Raw genomic sequence first — 23,138 nt, forward strand, 5'->3', positions numbered from 1 at the left:
ACTTTTTGTATGAATAAGAAAGTTACAAGTCATCTGCTTTGAAAATTCAAGAAAGTAGGGTAAAAATAGTTTCTTCTTGGTGGATATTTTAAAAACAATTGACCAAGTAGATACCATTTTATGGAGCTGAGCAGTGGCACACCTAGTTGAGAGCACATTTTACAATGTGTAAAGACTGAGGTTAAACCCCCCTCCATCACCATCTTCAGGGAAAAAGCTTCATAAGCAGTGAAGCAGGGCTACGTGTATCTCTCTCCCTCTCTGCCTCCTCTTTCCCTCTTGATTTCTCTATGTCTCTATCCAATAAATAAATAAAAATATTTTTTAACTGTCTAGGCATCTGGACTCAGTATCTTTCCATTCACATTGTTGTGGATATTTTCTTTGATGGCTTCACTAAGATTCTTCTGTCCACTTGTAACAGAGATATTCTAACTTTCATTTTTCTGATTTCAGGTCTAGGATAAAAGTTATTCTCTCAAAAGGATAGAATAAAATTTTCTAGCATTTAGAGAAATACAGAGGGAGAGAATGTATAAAAGTATGAAAGTGGAAAATTCCCTTCATAGACAAGCTTCAAACATTAAGACATAGTGATGACCAAAGGCACTGTGGGTACTAGACCCTGGGATGAAAGTGGATGGCATGTAAAGAACAGGATTTAAAAAAAAAAAATCATGCATTTAGAGAAAAATAAAGAAAGAGGATGTACAAAAGTGGAAAAGCCCCATTATAGACAAGCTTTAAACATTAATAAGAAATAATGATGACCAAGGACATTGTAGCAACTAGACCCTGAGATAGAAGTGGTTTGTAATGGGAAAGAAGGTGAGTAACTAAATCCTTGGCTAAGTTCTAATAGGCATGCCAGGCAGCAGAAGCAGCAAGAAGAGACATTTCATAAATGATCTGGGATGGGGGGGTAAAAGCATTTAGTAGATTAAGGGGTTACTAACAACAAGAGGATATTTTTAACTATAAGAAAATATGAAAAGCAGAATATCTGTCCATATTTTCAGCATGAGAGCAAGTGAATAGGATAATTGCAGACATCAGTTTCATGCCTCTCTCAATGCACTTACTGCATTCTCTCTAAATGCTCCACTCCACCCACCAGGTATTGTCAAGATTGACTTGATCATGTCACTTCATTGCAGTCTTTTGTTCAAATCCCATGTTACTAAACATCCTTGATTGGCTGTCTAAAACACCATCATCCACGCTACTCTGTCTCTTCACTCTGCCTTTTTCTTCATGGTATCTATCTGTCACCACCTGAGATAGCCTTTTATTAATCTTTACTTATGATTTCCCTCATTGACTCCAAGATTCATGAGGGCAAGGGATTGTCATCTTCACTGCTGTATCCCTAGCAGCCAGAGTAGATCCTGACCAAAAAAAAAAAAAAAAAAGCAGGCGTTTTGTAAGCCATTACTGAATCTCTATCATGTCTTGGGCCTTCAATGAAACAGGAAAAAAGAAGGAAAACAAAGCCAGTATCTCTGCTCTGGAACAAAGTTTAGTGGGCATACACGTACAGAAGTATAGACTAACAGAACACACATGTATTCTGCAGATGCAGACAGTCTGAAGACCACAGTGCTTTTACAGGGAGAAACAAAAATGTTGTCACAGTTATGGAAGGATAAATCCTTAAAGAAAATTTCTTGTCAAAAAATGGGATATGGGAACATGCTAGAATGGATAAGGATACTAGCCAGAAAGTTCTTCTTAAAGACCAATCTGAGGAATGGTAATGGTTTGTATTAAGATATGGAAATGGAGAAAAACAGTATTGATTCAAGAGGAGCTATGTATAGAGTCTAGTGGCTCAGGTAACATAGAACAGAAGAAGTTAAAGATGGCTGTGAGGCTTCTATTTGGGGCAGCTATGCATGTAGCATTGCAGTGACTGAGACAGAAAAGAAGAATGAGCAGTTTGAGAGAGAAGTTAGTTACTTAATTTTGAACATATGTGTCTGAGGAATCCAGGGACATTCATGCAATTGAGTCCATGGGTCTGTGGCTCAAAAAAAAAAAAAATCTAGAGGTGTAGTTGGGATTTTCATTAATATGTAGATATATGTAAACTCATACACATGTGGAAAATTGACTATTAAGAGCCCGAGACTTCCTGTTCCGGAGGCGGAGCTACGAGCAGCAGATCGCTTTCTCTCCTCTCCTCTCCTCTCCATCCCGGATCAACTAGGAATACCAAAGGAGACCACCCAGACCGAAACAAGACAGGACTAGAATGACCACAGGAACCCAGTAAATCACCCGTGAGTACAAACACGCGTGGCTGGTGACAGAGAGGAGAGAGGGGCCTAAGGAGAGATTAAGTGGCTGCTAACAGTTCAACAGTTTATCAGTGGAGACACCACCTCCAGTCTGCTCCACAACAAGGGGACAGCTGAAGGGAGGAAAGGACTCCCCAGAGACTCACCAAGTGCAACTCTGAGTCTCCATTGCTACTACCCTCAGAATCTGGAGCAGCGACAGGGAGGGACACCAGGGGACAGAGATCTAACCGGGAAACTCAGGAGAAGACCTATACCTCGGTGGCATAGCTGAGGGGCTGTGAAAGTCTCTTTGCATAACCACTGGATTATCTCTGCCACACCCTGCTTTATCTCTTGGTCAGCTAAGAAGCCTATTGATAGTTTAAAAGCCCTCAGGCTCCCATAGCCTACAGGGAAGAAAAAAAAAAGAGGCTTTTACACCACTGAGCTCCAACTCAGGGATTGAAAAAACTGTTTAACTTCCACCACGGTAAACCCTTTAATTAAATTACTTAGACACAAATCAATCCAGGCAATAGTGATCAATAATTTGAAAAGTACTGATAAAGGGATTCATAACGTAATATATAAAATGGTTAAAACAACAAGAAAAAATATTGGAGACTCGAACCAGGACAAGAGTCCAGCTAAAAGTCCTCCAGAGGGTGAAGCACAAAACAACGAGTTCAACATCCAAACATTAGCTAAGGAAATAATAACAGGAGTGAGTAAAGAATTTGAAAAAATTGTAATCAGAAATGCAGGAACAACAAATGAGAATATGGAAGAAAATTCTAATTATCTCATGGTTATTAGAGAGCTGAAAGCTGAAATCGCTGAGCTAAGAAGGCAACTAGCTGAACAAGCTAAAACAGTATCAGAGCAGGGCAACAAAATAGATGAACTCCAGAAAGCAGTAGAGGGCAGAGAGAATAGAATCTATGAGGCTGAAGACAGAATTAGCAAGATTGAGGATGAATTAGAGACAACTAAAAAAGAAGTAAGAGATCTCAAAAAAAGATTGAGAGATGCTGAAAACAACAACAGAGTCCTATGGGATGACTGCAAAAGAAACAATATACGCATTATTGGCTTACCAGAGGAAGAAAGACAAGGAGAGGAAGAAAGCATTCTCCAGGCCATAATAGCTGAAAATTTCTCTAGTCTAGACAACACCAAAGACATAAAGATTCAAGAAGCCCAGAGGGTCCCAAACAGAATTAACCCAGACCTAAAGACACCAAGACATGTCATACTTAGAATGGAAAGGAATAAGGATAAAGAAAGGATCCTCAAGGCTGCAAGAGAAAAACAAAGAGTCACCTACAAAGGAAAACCCATAAGATTAGCAGCAGACTTCTCCATACAAACACTACAGACCAGAAGAGAATGGCAAGATATCTATTGAGTGCTCAATGAGAAAAGCTTTCAGCCAAGAATACTATATCCTGCTAGACTGTCATTCAGACTAGATGGAAGCATCAAAACCTTCTCAGACAAGCAACAGTTGAAGGAAGCAACCATCACCAAGCTTGCCCTGAAAGAAGTTCTGAAAGGTCTCCTATAAACAACCAGACCACCACAAATAGGGCATATATCAAAACACTCTAAAACTCTACAAGAATGGCGTTAAAATATCTTCAATCTTTGATATCAATAAATGTCAATGGCCTGAATTCACCTATTAAAAGACACAGAGTAGGAAGATGGATCAGAAAACACACCCAACAATATGTTGTCTACAGGAAACTCACCTAACTCAACAAGACAAACACAGACTTAAAGTGAAAGGATGGAAAACTATCATACAAGCCAATGGCCCACAAAAAAGGGCAGGAACAGCTATTCTCATATCTGACATGATAGACTTTAAAATAGATAAGATTAAAAAAGATAGGAATGGACACTACTTAATGCTCAGAGGCTCAGTCAATCAAGAGGACTTAACAATTATTAACATCTATGCACCCAATGAGAAGCCATCTAAATACATCAAACTTCTACTGAAAGAGCTACAGCAATATATTAACAGTAACACAATCATAGTAGGGGACTTCAACACCCCACTATCTCAACTTGACAGATCATCCAGGAAGAAAATCAGTAAAGACATAAGGGAGCTAAATGAAGAGATAGATAAACTAGAACTATTGAACATTTTCAGAGTCATTCATCCCAAGAAACTGGAATACACATTTTACTCAAATCCACATGGATCATTCTCAAGGATAGACCATATGTTAGGCCACAAAGACAGCATTGGCCAATTCAAGAGCACTGAAATCATCCCAAGCATCTTCTCAGACCACAGTGGAATTAAACTAACACTTAACAATCAACAAAAGATTAGTAACAGTCCCAAAATGTGGAAGCTCAACAGTACACTTCTTAACAACTTCTGGGTCAAAGAGGAAATCAAGGAAGAAATCAAAATGTTTCGAGAGTTCAATGAAAATGAAGACACAAGCTATCAAAATATTTGGGACACAGCTAAAGCAGTCCTAAGAGGGAAGTTCATAGCTATACAGGCACACATTAGGAAACAAGAAAAGGCACAAATAAACAGCCTGATTGCACATCTTAAAGACCTAGAAGAAGAACAACAAAGGAATCCTAAAGCAACCAGAAGGACAGAAATCACTAAAGTTAGGGCAGAAATAAATAACATTGAGAATAGGAAAACCATACAAAAGATCAATGAAAGTAAATGTTGGTTCTTCGAAAGAGTGAACAAAATCGACAAACCTTTAGCCAGACTCACAAAACAAAAAAGGGAGAAGACCCAAATAAATTGGATAGTAAATGAAAGAGGAGATATCACAACAGACACTGCAGAAATTCAACATATCATGCGAGGCTTCTATGAACAACTATATGCCAGCAAGCTAGAGAACCTGGAAGAAATGAATGATTTCCTAGATACCTACCAACTTCCAAAACTAAGTCAAGAGGAAGTGGATAACATGAACAGGCCCATCACAGCTAATGAAATTGAAACAGTTATCAAAAATCTTCCCAAAAATAAAAGTCCTGGACCAGATGGTTTTACAAATGAATTCTACAAAACCTTTAAAGAAGAACTAATACCTCTACTTTTAAAAGTCTTCCAGAAGATTGAAGACACTGGAATACTCCCTGCCAGCTTCTATGAAGCCAACATCACTCTGATACCAAAAGCAGACAGGGACACAACCAAAAAAGAAAACTACAGACCAATATCTCTGATGAACATAGATGCGAAAATATTGAACAAAATTCTAGCCAACCGGATACAGCAGTATATCAAAAAGATTGTTCATCATGACCAAGTGGGGTTTATCCCAGGCATGCAAGGTTGGTTTAATATACGTAAATCAATCAATGTGATCCACCACATCAACAAAAGCAAGACCAAAAACCACATGGTCATATCAATAGATGCAGAGAAAGCCTTTGACAAAATACAACATCCCTTTATGATCAAAACACTACAAAAAAAAAGGAATAGATGGAAAATTCCTGAAGATAGTGGAGTCTATATATAGCAAACCTACAGCCAACATCATACTCAATGGTGAAAAACTGGAAGCATTTCCCCTCAGATTAGGTACTAGACAGGGCTGCCCACTATCACCATTACTATTCAACATAGTGTTGGAAGTTCTTGCCATAGCAATCAGGCAGGAGCAAGGAATTAAAGGCATACAGATTGGAAGAGAAGAAGTCAAACTCTCCTTATTTGCAGATGACATGATAGTATACATGGAAAAACCTAAGGAATCCAGCAAGAAGCTTTTGGAAATCATCAGGCAATACAGTAATGTGTCAGGCTATAAAATTAACATTCAAAAGTCAGTGGCATTCCTCTATGCAAACACTAAGTTAGAAGAAATTGAAATCCAGAAATCAGTTCCTTTTTCTATAGCAACAAAAACAATAAAATATCTAGGAATAAACCTAACCAAAGAAGTGAAAGACTTGTATACTGAAAATTATGAGTCACTACTCAAAGAAATTGAAAAAGACACAAAGAAGTGGAAAGATATTCCATGTTCATGGGTTGGAAGAATTAACATCATCAAAATGAATATATTACCCAGAGCCATCTACAAATTTAATGCTATCCCCATCAAGATCCCAAGCACATTTTTTAGGAGAATAGAAAAAATGCTACAAATGTTTATCTGGAACCAGAAAAGACCTAGAATTGCCAAAACAATCTTGAGAAAAAAGAACAGAACCGGAGGCATCACACTGCCAGATCTCAAACTGTATTATAGGGCCATTGTCATCAAAACTGCTTGGTACTGGAATATGAACAGACACACTGACCAGTGGAATAGAATTGAGAGCCCAGAAATGAGGCCCCACACCTATGGACATCTAATCTTTGACAAAGGGGCCCAGACTATTATATGGGGAAAGCAGAGTCTCTTCAACAAATGGTGTTGGAAACAATGGGTTGAAACATGCAGAAGAATGAAACTGAATCACTGTATTTCACCAAATACAAAAGTAAATTCCAAGTGGATCAAGGACTTGGATGTTAGACCAGAAACTATCAGATACTTAGAGGAAAATATTGGCAGAACTTTTTTCCGCATAAATTTTAAAGACATTTTCAATGAAACGAATCCAATTACAAGGAAGACTAAGGCAAGTATAAACCTATGGGACTACATCAAATTAAAAAGCTTCTTCACAGCAAAAGAAACCACTACCCAAATCAAGAGACCCCTCACAGAATGGGAGAAGATCTTTACATGCCATACATCAGATAAGAGTTTAATAACCAACATATATAGAGAGCTTGCCAGACTCAACAACAAGACAACAAATAACCCCATCCAAAAATGAGGGGAGGACATGGACAGAATATTCACCACAGAAGAGATCCAAAAGGCCGAGAAACACATGAAAAAATGCTCCAAGTCTCTGATTGTCAGAGAAATGCAAATCAAGACAACAATGAGATATCACTTCACTCCTGTGAGAATGTCACACATCAGAAAAGGTAACAGCAGCAAATGCTGGAGAGGGTGTGGGGTCAAAGGAACCCTCCTGCACTGCTGGTGGGAATGTCAATTGGTCCAACCTCTGTGGAGAACAGTCTGGAGAACTCTCAGAAGGCTAGAAATGGACCTACCCTATGACCCTGCAATTCCCCTCCTGGGGATATATCCTAAGGAACCCAACACATCCATCCAAAAATATCTGTGTACACATATGTTCTTGGCAGCACAATTTGTAATAGCCAAAACCTGGAAGCAACCCAGGTGTCCAACAACAGATGAGTGGCTGAGCAAGTTGTGGTATATATACACAATGGAATACTACTCAGCTGTAAAAAATGGTGACTTCACCGTTTTCAGCCTATCTTGGATGGATCTTGAAAAAATCATGTTGAGTGAAATAAGTCAGGAACAGAAGGATGAATACGGGATGATCTCACTCTCAGGCCGAAGTTGAAAAACAAGATTAGAAAAGAAAACACAAGTCGAACCTGAAATGGAATTGGAGTATTACACCAAAGTAAAAGACTCTGGGGTGGGTGGGTGGGTGGGGAGAATACAGGTCCATGAAAAATGATGAATGAAATAGTGGGAGTTGTATTGTTAAATGGGAATCTGGGGAATGTTATGCATGTAAAAAAAAAAAAAGGAAGAAGAAGTAGAAACGCAAAGCAGAAATTGACTGAGTTTGGAGTATGGCACCAAAGTAAGAAAGCAGAAGTATACTAGAGTTTGCAGTGAGTACCTCCCTAATACTTCCTCTCCACTTTTCCAAGCTTTGGGTCCATGATTGCTCAACAATTTGTTTGGCTTTGTATGTTAGCTCTCTTTTCAGTCACCAGGTTCCAGGTGTCATCAGGATGCCGGCCAGACTTCCCTGGATTGAAGACCCCACCAATATGTCCTGGAGCTCAGTTTCCCCAGAGACCCACCCTACTAGGGAAAGAGAGAGGCAGACTGGGAGTATGGACCGACCAGTCAACGCCCATGTTCAGCGGGGAAGCAATTACAGAAGCCAGACCTTCTACCTTCTGCAACCCACAATAACCCTGGGTCCATGCTCCCAGAGGGATAGAGAATGGGAAAGCTATCGGGGGAGGGGCTGGGATATGGAGATTGGGTGGTGGGAATTGTGTGGAGTTGTACCCCTCCTACCCTATGGTTTTGTTAATTAATCCTTTCTTAAATAAAAAAAAAAAAGAATAAAAAAAAAAAGAAATTCAACATATCATGCGAGGCTTCTATGAACAACTATATGCCAGCAAGCTAGAGAACCTGGAAGAAATGAATGATTTCCTAGATACCTACCAACTTCCAAAACTAAGTCAAGAGGAAGTGGATAACATGAACAGGCCCATCACAGCTAATGAAATTGAAACAGTTATCAAAAATCTTCCCAAAAATAAAAGTCCTGGACCAGATGGTTTTACAAATGAATTCTACAAAACCTTTAAAGAAGAACTAATACCTCTACTTTTAAAAGTCTTCCAGAAGATTGAAGACACTGGAATACTCCCTGCCAGCTTCTATGAAGCCAACATCACCCTGATACCAAAAGCAGACAGGGACACAACCAAAAAAGAAAACTACAGACCAATATCTCTGATGAACATAGATGCAAAAATATTGAACAAAATTCTAGCCAACCGGATACAGCAGTATATCAAAAAGACTGTTCATCATGACCAAGTGGGGTTTATCCCAGGCATGCAAGGTTGGTTTAATATACGTAAGTCAATCAATGTGATCCACCACATCAACAAAAGCAAGACCAAAAACCACATGGTCATATCAATAGATGCAGAGAAAGCCTTTGACAAAATACAACATCCCTTTATGATCAAAACACTACAAAAAATGGGAATAGATGGAAAATTCCTGAAGATAGTGGAGTCTATATATAGCAAACCTATAGCCAACATCATACTCAATGGTGAAAAACTGGAAGCATTTCCACTCAGATCAGGTACTAGACAGGGCTGCCCACTATCACCATTACTATTCAACATAGTGTTGGAAGTTCTTGCCATAGCAATCAGGCAGGAGCAAGGAATTAAAGGCATACAGATTAGAAGAGAAGAAGTCAAACTCTCCTTATTTGCAGATGACATGATAGTATACATGGAAAAACCTAAGGAATCCAGCAAGAAGCTTTTGGAAATCATCAGGCAATACAGTAATGTGTCAGGCTATAAAATTAACATTCAAAAGTCAGTGGCATTCCTCTATGCAAACACTAAGTTAGAAGAAATTGAAATCCAGAAATCAGTTCCTTTGTCTATAGCAACAAAAACAATAAAATATCTAGGAGTAAACCTAACCAAAGAAGTGAAAGACTTGTATACTGAAAATTATGAGTCACTACTCAAAGAAATTGAAAAAGACACAAAGAAGTGGAAAGATATTCCATGTTCATGGGTTGGAAGAATTAACATCATCAAAATGAATATATTACCCAGAGCCATCTACAAATTTAATGCTATCCCCATCAAGATCCCAAGCACATTTTTTAGGAGAATAGAAAAAATGCTACAAATGTTTATCTGGAACCAGAAAAGACCTAGAATTGCCAAAATAATCTTGAGAAAAAAAGAACAGAACCGGAGGCATCACACTCCCAGATTTCAAACTGTATTATAGGGCCATTGTCATCAAAACTGCTTGGTACTGGAACATGAACAGACACACTGACCAGTGGAATAGAATTGAGAGCCCAGAAATGAGGCCCCACACGTATGGACATCTAATCTTTGACAAAGGGGCCCAGACTATTACATGGGGAAAGCAGATTCTCTTCAACAAATGGTGTTGGAAACAATGGGTTGAAACATGCAGAAGAATGAAACTGAATCACTGTACTTCACCAAATACAAAAGTAAATTCCAAGTGGATCAAGGACTTGGATGTTAGACCAGAAACTATCAGATACTTAGAGGAAAATATTGGCAGAACTTTTTTCCGCATAAATTTTAAAGACATTTTCAATGAAACGAATCCAATTACAAGGAAGACTAAGGCAAGTATAAACTTACGCGACTACATCAAATTAAAAAGCTTCTTCACAGCAAAAGAAACCACTATAGAAACTAAGAGACCCCTCACAGAATGGGAGAAGATCTTTACATGCCATACATCAGATAAGAGTTTAATAACCAACATATATAAAGAGCTTGCCAGACTCAACAACAAGACAACAAATAACCCCATCCAAAAATGGGGGGAGGACTTGGACAGAATATTCACCACAGAAGAGATCCAAAAGGCCGAGAAACACATGAAAAAATGCTCCAAGTCTCTGATTGTCAGAGAAATGCAAATCAAGACAACAATGAGATATCACTTCACTCCTGTGAGAATGTCATACATCAGAAAAGGTAACAGCAGCAAATGCTGGAAAGGGTGTGGGGTCAAAGGAACCCTCCTGCACTGCTGGTAGGAATGTCAATTGGTCCAACCTCTGTGGAGAACAGTCTGGAGAACTCTCAGAAGGCTAGAAATGGACCTACCCTATGACCCTGCAATTCCCCTCCTGGGGATATATCCTAAGGAACTCAACACATCCATCCAAAAAGATCTGTGTACACATATGTTCTTGGCAGCACAATTTGTAATTGCCAAAACCTGGCAGCAACCCAGGTGTCCAAGAACAGATGAGTAGCTGAGCAAGTTGTGGTATATATACACAATGGAATACTACTCAGCTGTAAAAAATGGTGACTTCACCGTTTTCAGCCGATCTTGGATGGACCTTGAAAAAATCATGTTGAGTGAAATAAGTCAGAAACAGAAGGATGAATATGGGATGATCTCACTCTCAGGCCGAAGTTGAAAAACAAGATTAGAAAAGAAAACACAAGTCAAACCTGAAATGAAATTGGAGTATTACACCAAAGTAAAAGACTCTGGGGTGGGTGGGTTGGTGGGGAGAATACAGGTCCATGAAAGATGATGAATGACATAGTGGGGGTTGTATTGTTAAATGGGAATCTGGGGAATGTTATGCATGTACAAACTATTGTATTTACTGTTGAATGTAAAACATTAATTCCCCAATAAAGAAATAAATTTAAAAAAAACACACACACACACACACAAAAAAGAGCCCATGGCATTAGAATTATAGGGTTTAGGGTTTACACTTGGGAGGGAAAAACTGTCAAAAAGCAGCCATGTTAGAATGGTGAACTATTAGGATGGTAGGAGGTGAACCATAGGAACAGTCTTGGAGAAGTTGGAGAGAGTTGCAAGGACAACTGCTAATGTAAGTACCATGAAAATGAAGGCTGGGATGGAGGCAACTGATCTTGACAATCAACACTGCTGATTATCTTGGGAAGGGTGATTTATCAGGAAGGTGAAGCAGAAACTAGGTCACTATGGGTTAAGGAATTAAAGGAGGATAAGAAAGAAAAGAAGCCTAACATTTCAGAAGAAAAGTGAAAAAAAGAAAAAGGTTGCTTATGTACTTATTTGCTGTCTAGCACATTAGGATTCAAATTGTACAGTTTACTTAATTGCATATCTATACAACTTAGATGGTTGTATTTAGGTGGTATTTCCTTAAGAATTTCTATTATCTCAGATAAAAATTAGGTTTTTTTCCCCCCCCTGGTAATCATAAGACATGCCTGTTGTGAGACCAGGCAGTGCTGCATCCAGTTGAGCGCATTACCACACACAAGGTTAAAGCCCCTGGTCCCAACTTGCAGGGAGGAAGTTTCACAAGTTGTGCAGCTGGGCTGTAGATGCATCTCTTTCTCTTCCTCTGTATTTCCCCCTTCCCTTTCAATTTCTTTCTATTAAGTAAAAAGAAAGAAGAAGGACGAAAAAAAGGAACAAGGAAGGAAGGAAGGAAGGAAGGGAGTAATGAGAAAAGAAAGATGGTAAATGTTCATTTCAGGTGAACTTTCCAAATAAATAAATAAATAAATAAAGTCTCTTACTTATAAGGACTGTCTAAATTGAGAGGTGACAGTGAACCTGAAGTGATTGTCAGACCACAAAAATAAAGATAAAAGAACTTACCATCAGTGCCAACGATATACACATCTATTTTGATCCTGATAAATTCTTGCAAAATCTGTTTTCAAGAAAGTATGTTTTCCTTAGAACATAATTTTATTTGTCAGAAGTGTAAAGAATACTATTGTAATTGTGTCTGATTGTTGATACATTGCTTTCAGAACCTCTTAAATTTTGAAAAGAGATATAATAAAGAGACATCAAAATAAGCAAAGCTCTATGACAAAATAAAATCAGATAAAAGTGCTCTGAGACTCCTTTATAAGAGTTTTAAAAATTATCATTCTTGTGGGAAATTTTGATAGGAAAATATTCTGCCACAATTTACAAGATGAACCCTGATTTATCTTTTTATTGCCAACAGGATTATTGCTGGGGCTCTGTGCCTGCACAATGAATCCACTGTTTCTGGCAGTCAATCCCCACCCCCCTTGCTTTATTTTGATAGCAATAGAGAGAAATTGGGAGGGAAGAGGAAGGTAGACTGGGAGAAAGAGAAAGAGAGGCATTTGCAACACTGTTTCACCAGTTTTGAAGTTCTTCACAATGCTCAAGCCCACATAGGTGAAGCCTAGGGGACTGACCCTGAGTCTTTGTTCATGGTAAAGCGTGCCCTCTGCCAGGTATGCCACCACCCAGTCCTCTGCTTTAATATTTTTTTTAAGCTGGGGAGAACACGAACGCAGTTCCCCACTACCATATATTATTCAGTTTCCCTTTTGGGGGGACGTTGCAGGGGTCAGCTAGAGTGCAAAGATAAGCCTTGCCATGGGAAAACTACCTTTGTGATGATGGCATTCCCCCTGTTAGATAAATATTGCTTTAACTTTTTTTTAAAAACAGTAGCTTCTATGAGATGACCTTGATTATAGTTTTCTATCTACATGAAAATGGAAAAAAGATCTGTGACTCATAAATTGTTTATCATTCTTGTTCACAGTGACTAGATGTGTCTAACACCAACAAATCTATCCATTTCCTAGTCTCCAAGCTAAAAACCAATACCAGTTGTGGTGTGAGTAAGTTTATCCAAGGAAAGAAAACTTATGCTATTGAACAGCTTGGGTGACCACTAATAATACTGTTACCACTAATAAACACTTTCAGAATCCCTTTTTGTTACTGAATTAAGAATTAGGTCTGTAAGGAAAAAATAAGACTGTCCTTGTTCTTTGTGCTATAGTGGTGTGTGTATGTGTGTTTCTTCCTTTGAAGCTAGAAACAAGGAAAGAAAAAGGAAGTAGCCTTGAGAGTTAGATGATGATAGGAATTTTTAAAAGATAAGGTTGAAGAAAATCGGGTTACTTTTAATGTCTAATTTTGTATCCAGTTCACCCATACTTAATAGATTTTATTTTTGCTATTCACCAGATAAATTTCTGTGAAAGCCAAATAGGATAGGGGAAATGTAAGCATTTAAAAAATGTCACCAGGGCTGGCCAATAGCATAATAGTTACACAAAAAGGCTTTCATACTGAAGCGCTGATGTCCCAGGTTCAATACCTAGTGCTACTATAGTCCAAAGCTAAGCAGTGCTCTGGTAAAAACAAACAAACAAACAAACAAGCAAATAAACAAACAGTATGAACAGCACCAGCTGAGGTTTTCAGTGGGGGTACACAGCATAATGCTTATGCAAAGAGACTCTCTTGTCTGAAGCTCTAAAGCCCTAGGTTCAATCCCCCTGCACCACCATAAGCTAGAGTTGAGCAGTGCTCTGGTTAAAAAATAAAAATAAAAAAAAATAATAATAAGTCATCAGGGGCCAGGTGGTGGCGCACCTAGTTAAGTGCACAAAGACCCAGCTTCCAGTCCCTGGTCTCCACCTGCAGGAGGAAAGCTTCACAAGTGGTAAAGCAGTGCTACAGGTATCTCTCTCTGTCTCTCTCTCCCTTTCTATCTCTCCCTCTTCTCAATTTCTCTCTCTGGTCTATCAAACAAAATAAACAAAACATTTAATTAATGTCTTCATATTTGTTTTGTATTTCTCTTAAAAATCTCATTTATTTTTTAGAACTGCTTAATTGTGTAAAGAAAACATCTGATTCTTTCAATCCTATTTTTAAATTATATGTGATGTTTTTTCCATATAATCAACCTTTTGGGGAGAAATATATTGTTGTGTAGAAAAGTGGAGTTTTGTCAGCTTATAGTGGATAAAAATGAAAAGGATCACTTGCTGTACCTTTTTCCTAAGAACTTTGTCAATCTTTCATTTCAAGATAATTTAGATACAATGCTGTAAAGCTTGAAGGTCTGGATGAATTGAAGGTGAGTAGAAATAGGAGCATAATTGTCTAGTAGCACCTTTAGCATAAATTAAAAATGTCGGCTTGACTGACTTCAAAATTATGTCCAAACATAATTTCTAAAGAGTTTACTGAATTTGTCCCCACTTCCTCCATTGAATATTCTATAAGAAAACTTGCTTAAATGTGTGTTTTCTAGAGGTACATCCTCCACCAATATGATTTTTTTTTTTGCCTCAGTGACTGATAGATTGTATGTATTAAGAAAAGAGAATTTACCGTTTTAAGACCCCTCATTGAAGAGACATCAAGAAATGATACAGCTGAAAAGTCAAGAATAAGACTATGAAGATTGATTTTAGGGACTTCAATGCTGAGAGGAAGGTCAGTGTTCCAGTCTATCTGGAAGGGTAGGTCAGTAGTATTAATTGGTTGATCCAACTCTTCTATCTGATTGTTGTCTAGCTCTTCATCAGAATCTTTGAAGCCATCATTGGTACATATAAAACCTTTCTGCAAGAGAGAAATAGTAAACATGATAAATTGACCAATAAAAACATTGTGTAAGTCAAGGATAATTGGACAGTGCCTGAAGCAGATTAAAAATTGGGTCAAGAAATGTCTTTGTATTCAATTTTTGAGAAACAAAAGAATGGAACTGAAGGTGACTATGCTCAGTCAAGTAAGTTAGGAGACAAGATACTATTGGATAGCTTCACTCATATTTGGAATATAGATAATTGATACACATGAACTTTCAAGAAGGGGGAGGAGATGAGAGAAAAAGAAAACTTAAGATTTTGTGAGAACTATGGTAGTTATTTGGAGTTGGGTGGGAGCAGGGCTGGGGAGTGGGCAGTAGAACTTTGGTTATGGATGAGATTTAGAGCTACTCCCTTGTAATCTCATAATCTTGTAAACCATTGTTAAATTACATAACGTTTTAAAAACTATTAAACTGTTAATTTTTAATAAGAAGACATGGTTGTATATAGAAGATCTTCTGTTTATAGTTTGATTTTTAACCAACTGAACATGTTATCTATTCAAAAATTGATGAAAATATTGAAAAACATATTCAATTAAAAACTGCATTTGGAATGCAGTTCAGTGATAAAACACAAATTTCACAAAATGAGACTCTGCAAAGAACTAAGCAGTTTTCTAAAGAAGAGATACATATGACCCACTTAAGTTATCATTAGAGAAATGCAAATTAAAACTAGACTGAGACGCCATCTCACATCTGAGAGAATGGCTTACACCAACAAAACAGGAAATGACAGGTATTGCAGAGATTGTGGAGAAAAGGGGGCTCTGGGGAGTCGGGCTGTAGCGCAGCAGGTTAAGTGCAGGTGGCGCTAAGCACAAGGACCCGCATAAGGATCCTGGTTCAAGCCCTGGCTCCCCACCTACAGGGGTGTCGCTTCACAAGCGGTGAAACAGGTCTGCAGGTGTCTATCTTTCTCTCCCTCTCTCTGTCTCCCCCCCCCCTCTCCATTTCTCTCTGTCCTATCCAACAACAATGACAACAATAATAACTACACCAATAAAAAACAACAAGGGCAACAAAAGGGAATAAATAAATAAAAATAAATATAAAAAATTTTTTAAAAAAGGGGGCTCTGCTGAACTGCTGGTGGGAATGCACCCCTATGTTCATAGGTGTATTATCACAATAGCCAAAGATTGGAAGCACCTTAATGTCCATCAACAGTTGACTAGATTAAGAAGTTATAGGATATATACATATATATTATATATGTTATATATATTATATATATATTCCTTGGAATACTACTCTACAATAAAAAAAGACAGTGTGTCCTTTGGGGCAAAATTAATGGAAATAGAGGTGATTATGCTCAGTGAAATAAGTAAAGAGATGAAAGACAACTACTGGATGTTTTAACTCATATGTGGAGTCTAGAGAAATGATACACATGAACATGCAACAAAACAAATGAAAACAGAAACAAGCAAATTGTTTCTAAGACTTATAAGAACTATGGTGGTTATCTTTGGGAGGTGGGAAAGTGGGGATATAGAACTTTGGTGGTAGGTGTGGTGTGGAACTATACATTGTAGTCTTACCAGATTATAACCCATTAATCACAATAAAAATTTTAACAAACAAAAGTCAGATATGAGGGCCAGGGTTTGATCTTCTGGTACCTTTTACCCCACCCCCAATAAATAGTACTATAAGTGTTTTTTTCTTGGGAGAATAAACATTTTTTCCAGGAGAATAAAAAAATTAAAGAAAACTCCAAAGAGACCATTAAAAATACATCATTAACAACATGGCCTATCTGACATTTTGTTGAAAGGAATAGAAGTAATACTTTGAACCACTAAGATCTTTAGCAATAATACACAGAAATTGTGGCCAAGATACATACAGGTGTCACCTGTAGCAAGCCATTTTTCTGCAGTTTTCGGATTTTCTTTAAAGCTTTGTTGCGCTTGCGTAGAATTCTAAGTGGACTAAACCCAACCTGGAAAAAAGAAATACACACACACACACACTGCTATGTTATATGAGTATTCAATATTCTGCCATTGAGATGGTGTAATTCTAATAACTTCAAGTGGTGGGATGGATTGAAGGACTGAACACATAATGACATTTATAGTGAAATGCAAATTTTAAACAACATTGTGTTAGGTCTATGGTATGCTCCACCTGTAAGCAGTTTTTGATATCCAAAAGCACAGTTGGGGAGATCACAGAATACTGGACTTGCGTTTGAAAAACCTGGGTTGTAGCCCCAGCACAGCAAATTCCAACTGTGGTCACTCTCACTCCCTCCCTACATCCCAATAAAGGTAAATAGGTAAATCTCTCTTTAAAAATATTATTTATTAATAATTAATTTTTGGATACAGACATAAACTGAGAAGGATGGGGTAAATAGAGAGGGAGAGAGAAAAAGAAACACGTGTAGCATTATTTTACTGCTCATGAAACTTACCCCCTGTAGATGGGGACTGGAGGCTTGAACCTAGGTCCTTACACACAGTGATATGTGTGCTCAATCAGGTAAATTAAAAAAAAAGTAAATTAAAAAAAATAACATGGATAGGGAGATAGCATAATGGCTATACAAAAAGAATTCTATACTTGAGGTACCAAAGGTCCCCAGTTCAATCCCTAGTACCACCATTAACCAGAGTTGAGCTGTGCTCTTACGGAAAAAAAATATAAACAACCCCAAACCCTGTGCTATGTAGGGTTTAATAATAACTTTTCTTTGAATGGCTCTAAGTGGTATTTGAATGCTTTTATTTTTAATCTTATAGTAGGGGGCTTAGTTTGTTTTCTTTCTTTCTTTCTTTCTTTCTTTCTTTCTTTCTTTCTTTCTTTCTTTCTTTCTTTGCCTCCAGGGTTATTGTTGGGGCTTGGTGCCTGCACCATGAATTCACTGCTTCTGGAGGCTATTTTTTTTCCCTTTTTGTTGTCCTTGTTGTTTTTTTAAATTTGTTTTCTATTTGTTAAATTTTGGTGGCATCTTATCAGTGTTCTGCTTCTGTATTCTTTTTGTTCTATTACAATTTATATGACATTTATATTTTACAATATCAATTACCATATGATATAATCTTATTTCATAATTTTGACACTAAATCTGAAGACAAACTTTATTTCCTTTTTTTTTCTAAAACAAGTGTGTTCTTCTGACATTAAAAAAAATTCAGTGGTATTAAGCAAGGTGGATAAGATCATGTTATAAAAGATATTTGAAAGGGGGCCAGTCGGTGGCACACGTGGGTTAAGTGCACATGTTACAGTGAGCAAGGGCCTGGGTTCAAGCCCCTGGTCCCCATCTGCACGGGGAAAGTTTCATAAGTGGTGAAGCAGGGTTGCAGGTATCTCTCTGTCTCGCTCCCTTTCTATCTCCCAAACCCCTCTCAATTTCTCATTCTTTTTATATTTTATATAATAAATAAATATTTTAAAAATAAATAAAAATTTTTAACAAAATGCATTTAAGTAGAAAAACACTAGATTATGTGAAAATGATATTATATAAAGTTGCATATTATATTTAATTGGAGTCCATTTTTATATATAAAAACAGTTGGGTAGGAAAGAATCTAATATACCAACCAAAAGAAAGCTGGCAAAAACATGATAGTACAGATAAAACAAAAGAAATATTTACAAGGCATGGTCAAAAGCAAATGCTATGCTTTTGTTTCTTAAAATTATAAACTGCTTCTCTGTCATCTTTTCTCCAGTTCACCAAGTATGTTCAATTTATTAGCTTGTGCTAAAAATTTATTCACATTGTATTTATTCATTATTATTTAATTATAAAGTATTTATCTAATATCCTGAAAATCTTAAGGTGAAGTCAAATAAAAATATACTATTGCTGTTTCTGAATTTGGTGCCCAAAGAAGTCTTAGCGTAACATCTATTAAAAACCAACAGGGAGTCAGGCGGTAGCACAGTGGGTTAAGCACACGTGGCACAAAGCTCAAGGACCAGAGTAGGGTGAAGCGGGTCTGCAGGTATCTATCTTTCTCTCCCCCTCTCTGTCTTCCCCTCCTCTCTCCATATGTTCTGTCCAACAATGATGACATCAATAACAACAACAATAATAATTGCAACAATAAAAAAAAACAAGGGCAACAACAAAGAAAAGAAATAAACAAATATTAAAAAAAAAACCCAACAGCCAAAAATCTCATGTTATTTTTTTTTACCATATAGCAAAAATTAATAAAAGTTCACACTACGTGGGACATGATCAAAAGACTTATTTCCCAAAAGAATAATGGATCCTCTCAACAGCAGTTTCACATTTTCCAGGACACAGGACGGGGTCCACCCTCCAGGTATGTGAAGTCAGTGGCCTTGTAGCAGAACATTCGCAGAAATTCAGTGAAATAAATTTTAAAAAATAACCCCAAACCTTACAGCATCAATAAGTTTCTGCTTAAAGAAATTAATGTTTGCAAAGTAGATTGGAGATGGACATCTGAAAATTTTCACTCCTTCTGGCTCATATGTCTGTAAAGCAGAGAAGAAATATGAGGTGGTGCCCATTGATTTCATAATAATATCATTTATAATTCAAAGTAGAAAAAAAATGAATCTTCCTTACATCAAAGTAATCTTTTTTATTCTTGTAGATGTTACTCCGTCCAATATTAGCCAGTGTGCTGCATTTTGGACTAGAGGGAAAATCAACATCAAGTGAATTATGCATACTTGTTAGGCTTGTGAAGTTAACATTGATTTTTTTCTAGCATGCTTACTTTTCAAAATTTGAAAATATTGGGGATAACCTTGTTTTATTTATACTCACACAGCTCCTAGAACAATGTCTCCCATTTGTCACATTTCAGTTTAAAAAATACTTCCCTATGTTGTTGCCATTTTGATTCTGAACATCATGGTTATTCATTTACTAAGATAAGGCAGATATGATTAGCCAGGTGTATAGAGGAGAACACGTATCAGTACAGTGAGTTGCCTGTAACCACTAAGTAACCACTGAGTTCCCGAGAAATGAATGAAAATATAAATACTATAGGACTGCAGGAATAATTTGATAAAAATATATTGTCAATCACCAATTAAGTTTAATTTATGGCCAACACTTTCTGTTCTAAAAACCCTTAGCTCTCATTAAGTTTTATTTTTGTAACACCATGTAATCCAATACATGGTTATATATGGCTAAGATGTAAGAAAGAAAAAGATGCTTGGACTGGATGACTCTATTAAATGTTGCTCTGCTACCCAAAAAGATAATATTGTGTCCTTTGGGACCAAATGGATGGGACTGGAGATGAGTATGCTTAGTAAAATAAGTAAAGAGATGAAAGACAACTTTCAGATGGTTCACTCATACACAGAATCTAAAAAACTGAAACACATGAACTTGAAAAAACAAAAACCCAGAAGTAAACAAACTATCTTTAAGACTTTGTAAGAATTATGAGGGAAGGGCTGCAGAATTTTGGTGGTGGGTGTGCTATGAAACTATACCCTGTAGTTTTACAACCTTGAAAACCATTATTAATTACAAATAAAAATTGGCGGGGAGTCAGGCGGTAGCGCAGCGGGTTAGGCATACATGGTGCAAAGCACAAGGACCGGAAGAAGGATCCCAGTTCGGGTTCGAGCCCCTGGCTCCCCACCTGCAGGGAAGTCGCTTCACAGGCGGTGAAGCAGGTCTGCAGGTGTCTATCTTTCTCTCCTCCTCTCGGTCTTCCCCTCCTCTCTCCATTTCTCTCTGTCCTAACAACAACAATAACTAAAACAACAAGGGCAACAAAAGGGAAAAAAAAATTGGCTTGTAAACTGTAAGACTTATATGAACTATGGAGGTTATCTTTGGGGGGGTGGGGATATAGAACTTTGGTGGTGGGTGTGGTGTGGAACTATACATTGTAATCTTACAATCTTGTAACAAACTATTAATAACAAATAAAAAATTGGCTTGTAATTATAAATGAATTAGTAAATAACTGTCAAAGCAAGGGACAACTCAATAGCTTTATGATCTGGGTTGAGGCCCAAGTTTGGGCTACCCTGAAGGCTTCTAAGTCTGAGCGAGATCATTCCATTCTTTACAGATCATTCCATGTGTTCCTATTCGTAACACCACTTTCCCTTTAAAGCTAACAACAAATGTGTTTCTCTTCCAACATGGGAAATTCAGAGCTTATAAGGATGTAGTGCATGAACACTCACAACTGGGTCCTAAACACGATGGTCAGAAGCTGAAAGGCCACACTAGCTGCCAGGCCCAAACCAAGTCCCAGAACAATGGCAAAGATGAAGGTCATGACCCAGATTAGCTGAAAAGAGAAGATAACATGTACATTACTGCTTTTCTGACTGTATGAGAAAACATGAATTCTGGCTGGAGAAATCATTTCTGTAAACTCAGACTCTGAGTCATAGGAATACAAAGATATATATTTTTAAATCCAAATAAAGTATTATTTATACTACTTATTTATAGTATAATTTCTATTCCTCAAGATGGTTTTGGCAATTCTAGGTGTTTTCATGTTCCAGATAAATGATTGTAGTGTTTGTTCTATTCTCTTAAAGAAGCTTGGTGGAACTTTGATGGGTATTGCATTAAATTTATATATGGCTCAGGGGAGAATATTCATTTTGATGATATTTATTCTTCCTATCCATGAGCATGAGATATCTTTCCATTTCTTGGTATCAGTTTCTGTTTCCTTGAGTAGCGACTCATAGTTTTCAGCATACAAGTCTTTCATTTATTTGGTCAACTGTATTCCTGTATTGATTGATTTTGCTGAAACAGTAAATGGGAGTGATTTCTGGATGTCTTCTTCTTCAGATTTAGTGTTTGCATAAAGAAATGCCACTGATTTTTGTACATTGATTGTGTAGCCTGATACCTTGCTATATTGCCTAATAACTTCCAGTAGTTTTCTGCTGGATTCTTTAGGTCTTTCTATGTATACTATCATATCATCTGCAAACAGTGAGAGCTTGACTTCTTCCCTTCCAATCTGTATTCCTTTGATTTCTTTCTCTTGACTGATTGCTATGGCAAGAACTTCCAATACTATGTTGAAGAGTAATGGTGACAGTGGACAGCCCTGTCTAGTTCCCGATCTGAGGGGGAATGCTTTCAGCTTCTGTCCATTGAGTATGATGTTGGCTGTAGGTTTGCTATATATAGACTCCACTATCTTGAGGAATTTCCCATCTATTCCCATTTTTGTAGAGTTTTGAGCATGACTAGGTGTTGGATTTTGTCAAAGGCTTTCTCTGCATCTATTGAGATAATAATGTGGTTTTTGGCTTTGCTTTTATTGATGTGGTGAATGACATTGATTGACTTACGGATGTTGAATCAGCCTTGCATTCCTGGGATGAATCCCACTTGGTTGTGATGAACAATCTTTTTGATATGTTGCTGTATCCAGTTGGCCAAGATCTGTTTAATATTTTGGCATCTATGTTCATCAGAGATATTGGTCTGTAGTTTTCCTTTTTTGTTCTGTCCCTATCAGCTTTTGGTATCAGGGTGATGTTGGCTTCATAGAAGGTAGAAGGGAGTATTCCTGTTTCCTCAATCTTATGGAAAAGCTTAAAAAGTATGGGTACTAACTGTTTCCTGAAAGTTTTGTAGAATTCGTTTGTGAAGCCATCTGGTCCAGGACTTTTGTTGTTGGGGAGATTTTAATAACGGTTTCAATTTCTTTGTCTGTGATAGGTGCATTTAGATTTTGTAGTTCTTCTTGGTTCAGTTTTGGAAGGGCATATGCTTCTAGGAATTGTTCCATTTCTTCCAGATTCTCTAGCTTGGTGGCGTATAGTTCTTATAGTATAATTTCTAATCCCATCCCTGAACCAGTTTAGGAAATGATTGAGACTATTTGTTAGAATTAAAGTTCTGGAACCAACTGCTGTTAAAATCAGTGAATTAATAGGTAGAGTTTATGCTAATCTCTTACTTCTGGTGTGCTGATTTAATTGATGGATATATAATATAATATAATATAATATAACATATAATCTAATAGTATAATGAACAATGAGGTGAAGGGCAACTAATGAATAGTTTTATTCATATGTGGAGTA

At 37.3% G+C, this 23,138-nt stretch overlaps 1 protein-coding gene and 1 pseudogene across 1 annotated transcript in view; both read right to left on the reverse strand.

Moving 5' to 3' along the window:
• SLC26A3 (solute carrier family 26 member 3) overlaps nt 1-23,138 on the reverse strand; it is a 59,016-nt gene that overhangs the window by 11,344 nt on the left and 24,534 nt on the right. Inside the window, exons 12-17 of the mRNA XM_060196404.1 lie at nt 21,258-21,364; nt 19,660-19,729; nt 19,473-19,565; nt 16,948-17,043; nt 14,825-15,058; nt 12,299-12,353 (exon numbers count right to left, since the gene is read on the reverse strand). Of these exons, the coding sequence (XP_060052387.1) occupies nt 12,299-12,353; nt 14,825-15,058; nt 16,948-17,043; nt 19,473-19,565; nt 19,660-19,729; nt 21,258-21,364 (655 nt within the window). The remainder of the gene's footprint in view (nt 1-12,298; nt 12,354-14,824; nt 15,059-16,947; nt 17,044-19,472; nt 19,566-19,659; nt 19,730-21,257; nt 21,365-23,138) is intronic.
• Nucleotides 12,961-13,113, reverse strand: LOC132539979 (U1 spliceosomal RNA; annotated as a pseudogene).

Source organism: Erinaceus europaeus, chromosome 8, assembly GCF_950295315.1.
Source record: "Erinaceus europaeus chromosome 8, mEriEur2.1, whole genome shotgun sequence".
In the NCBI taxonomy this organism is placed as follows: Eukaryota; Metazoa; Chordata; class Mammalia; order Eulipotyphla; family Erinaceidae; genus Erinaceus; species Erinaceus europaeus.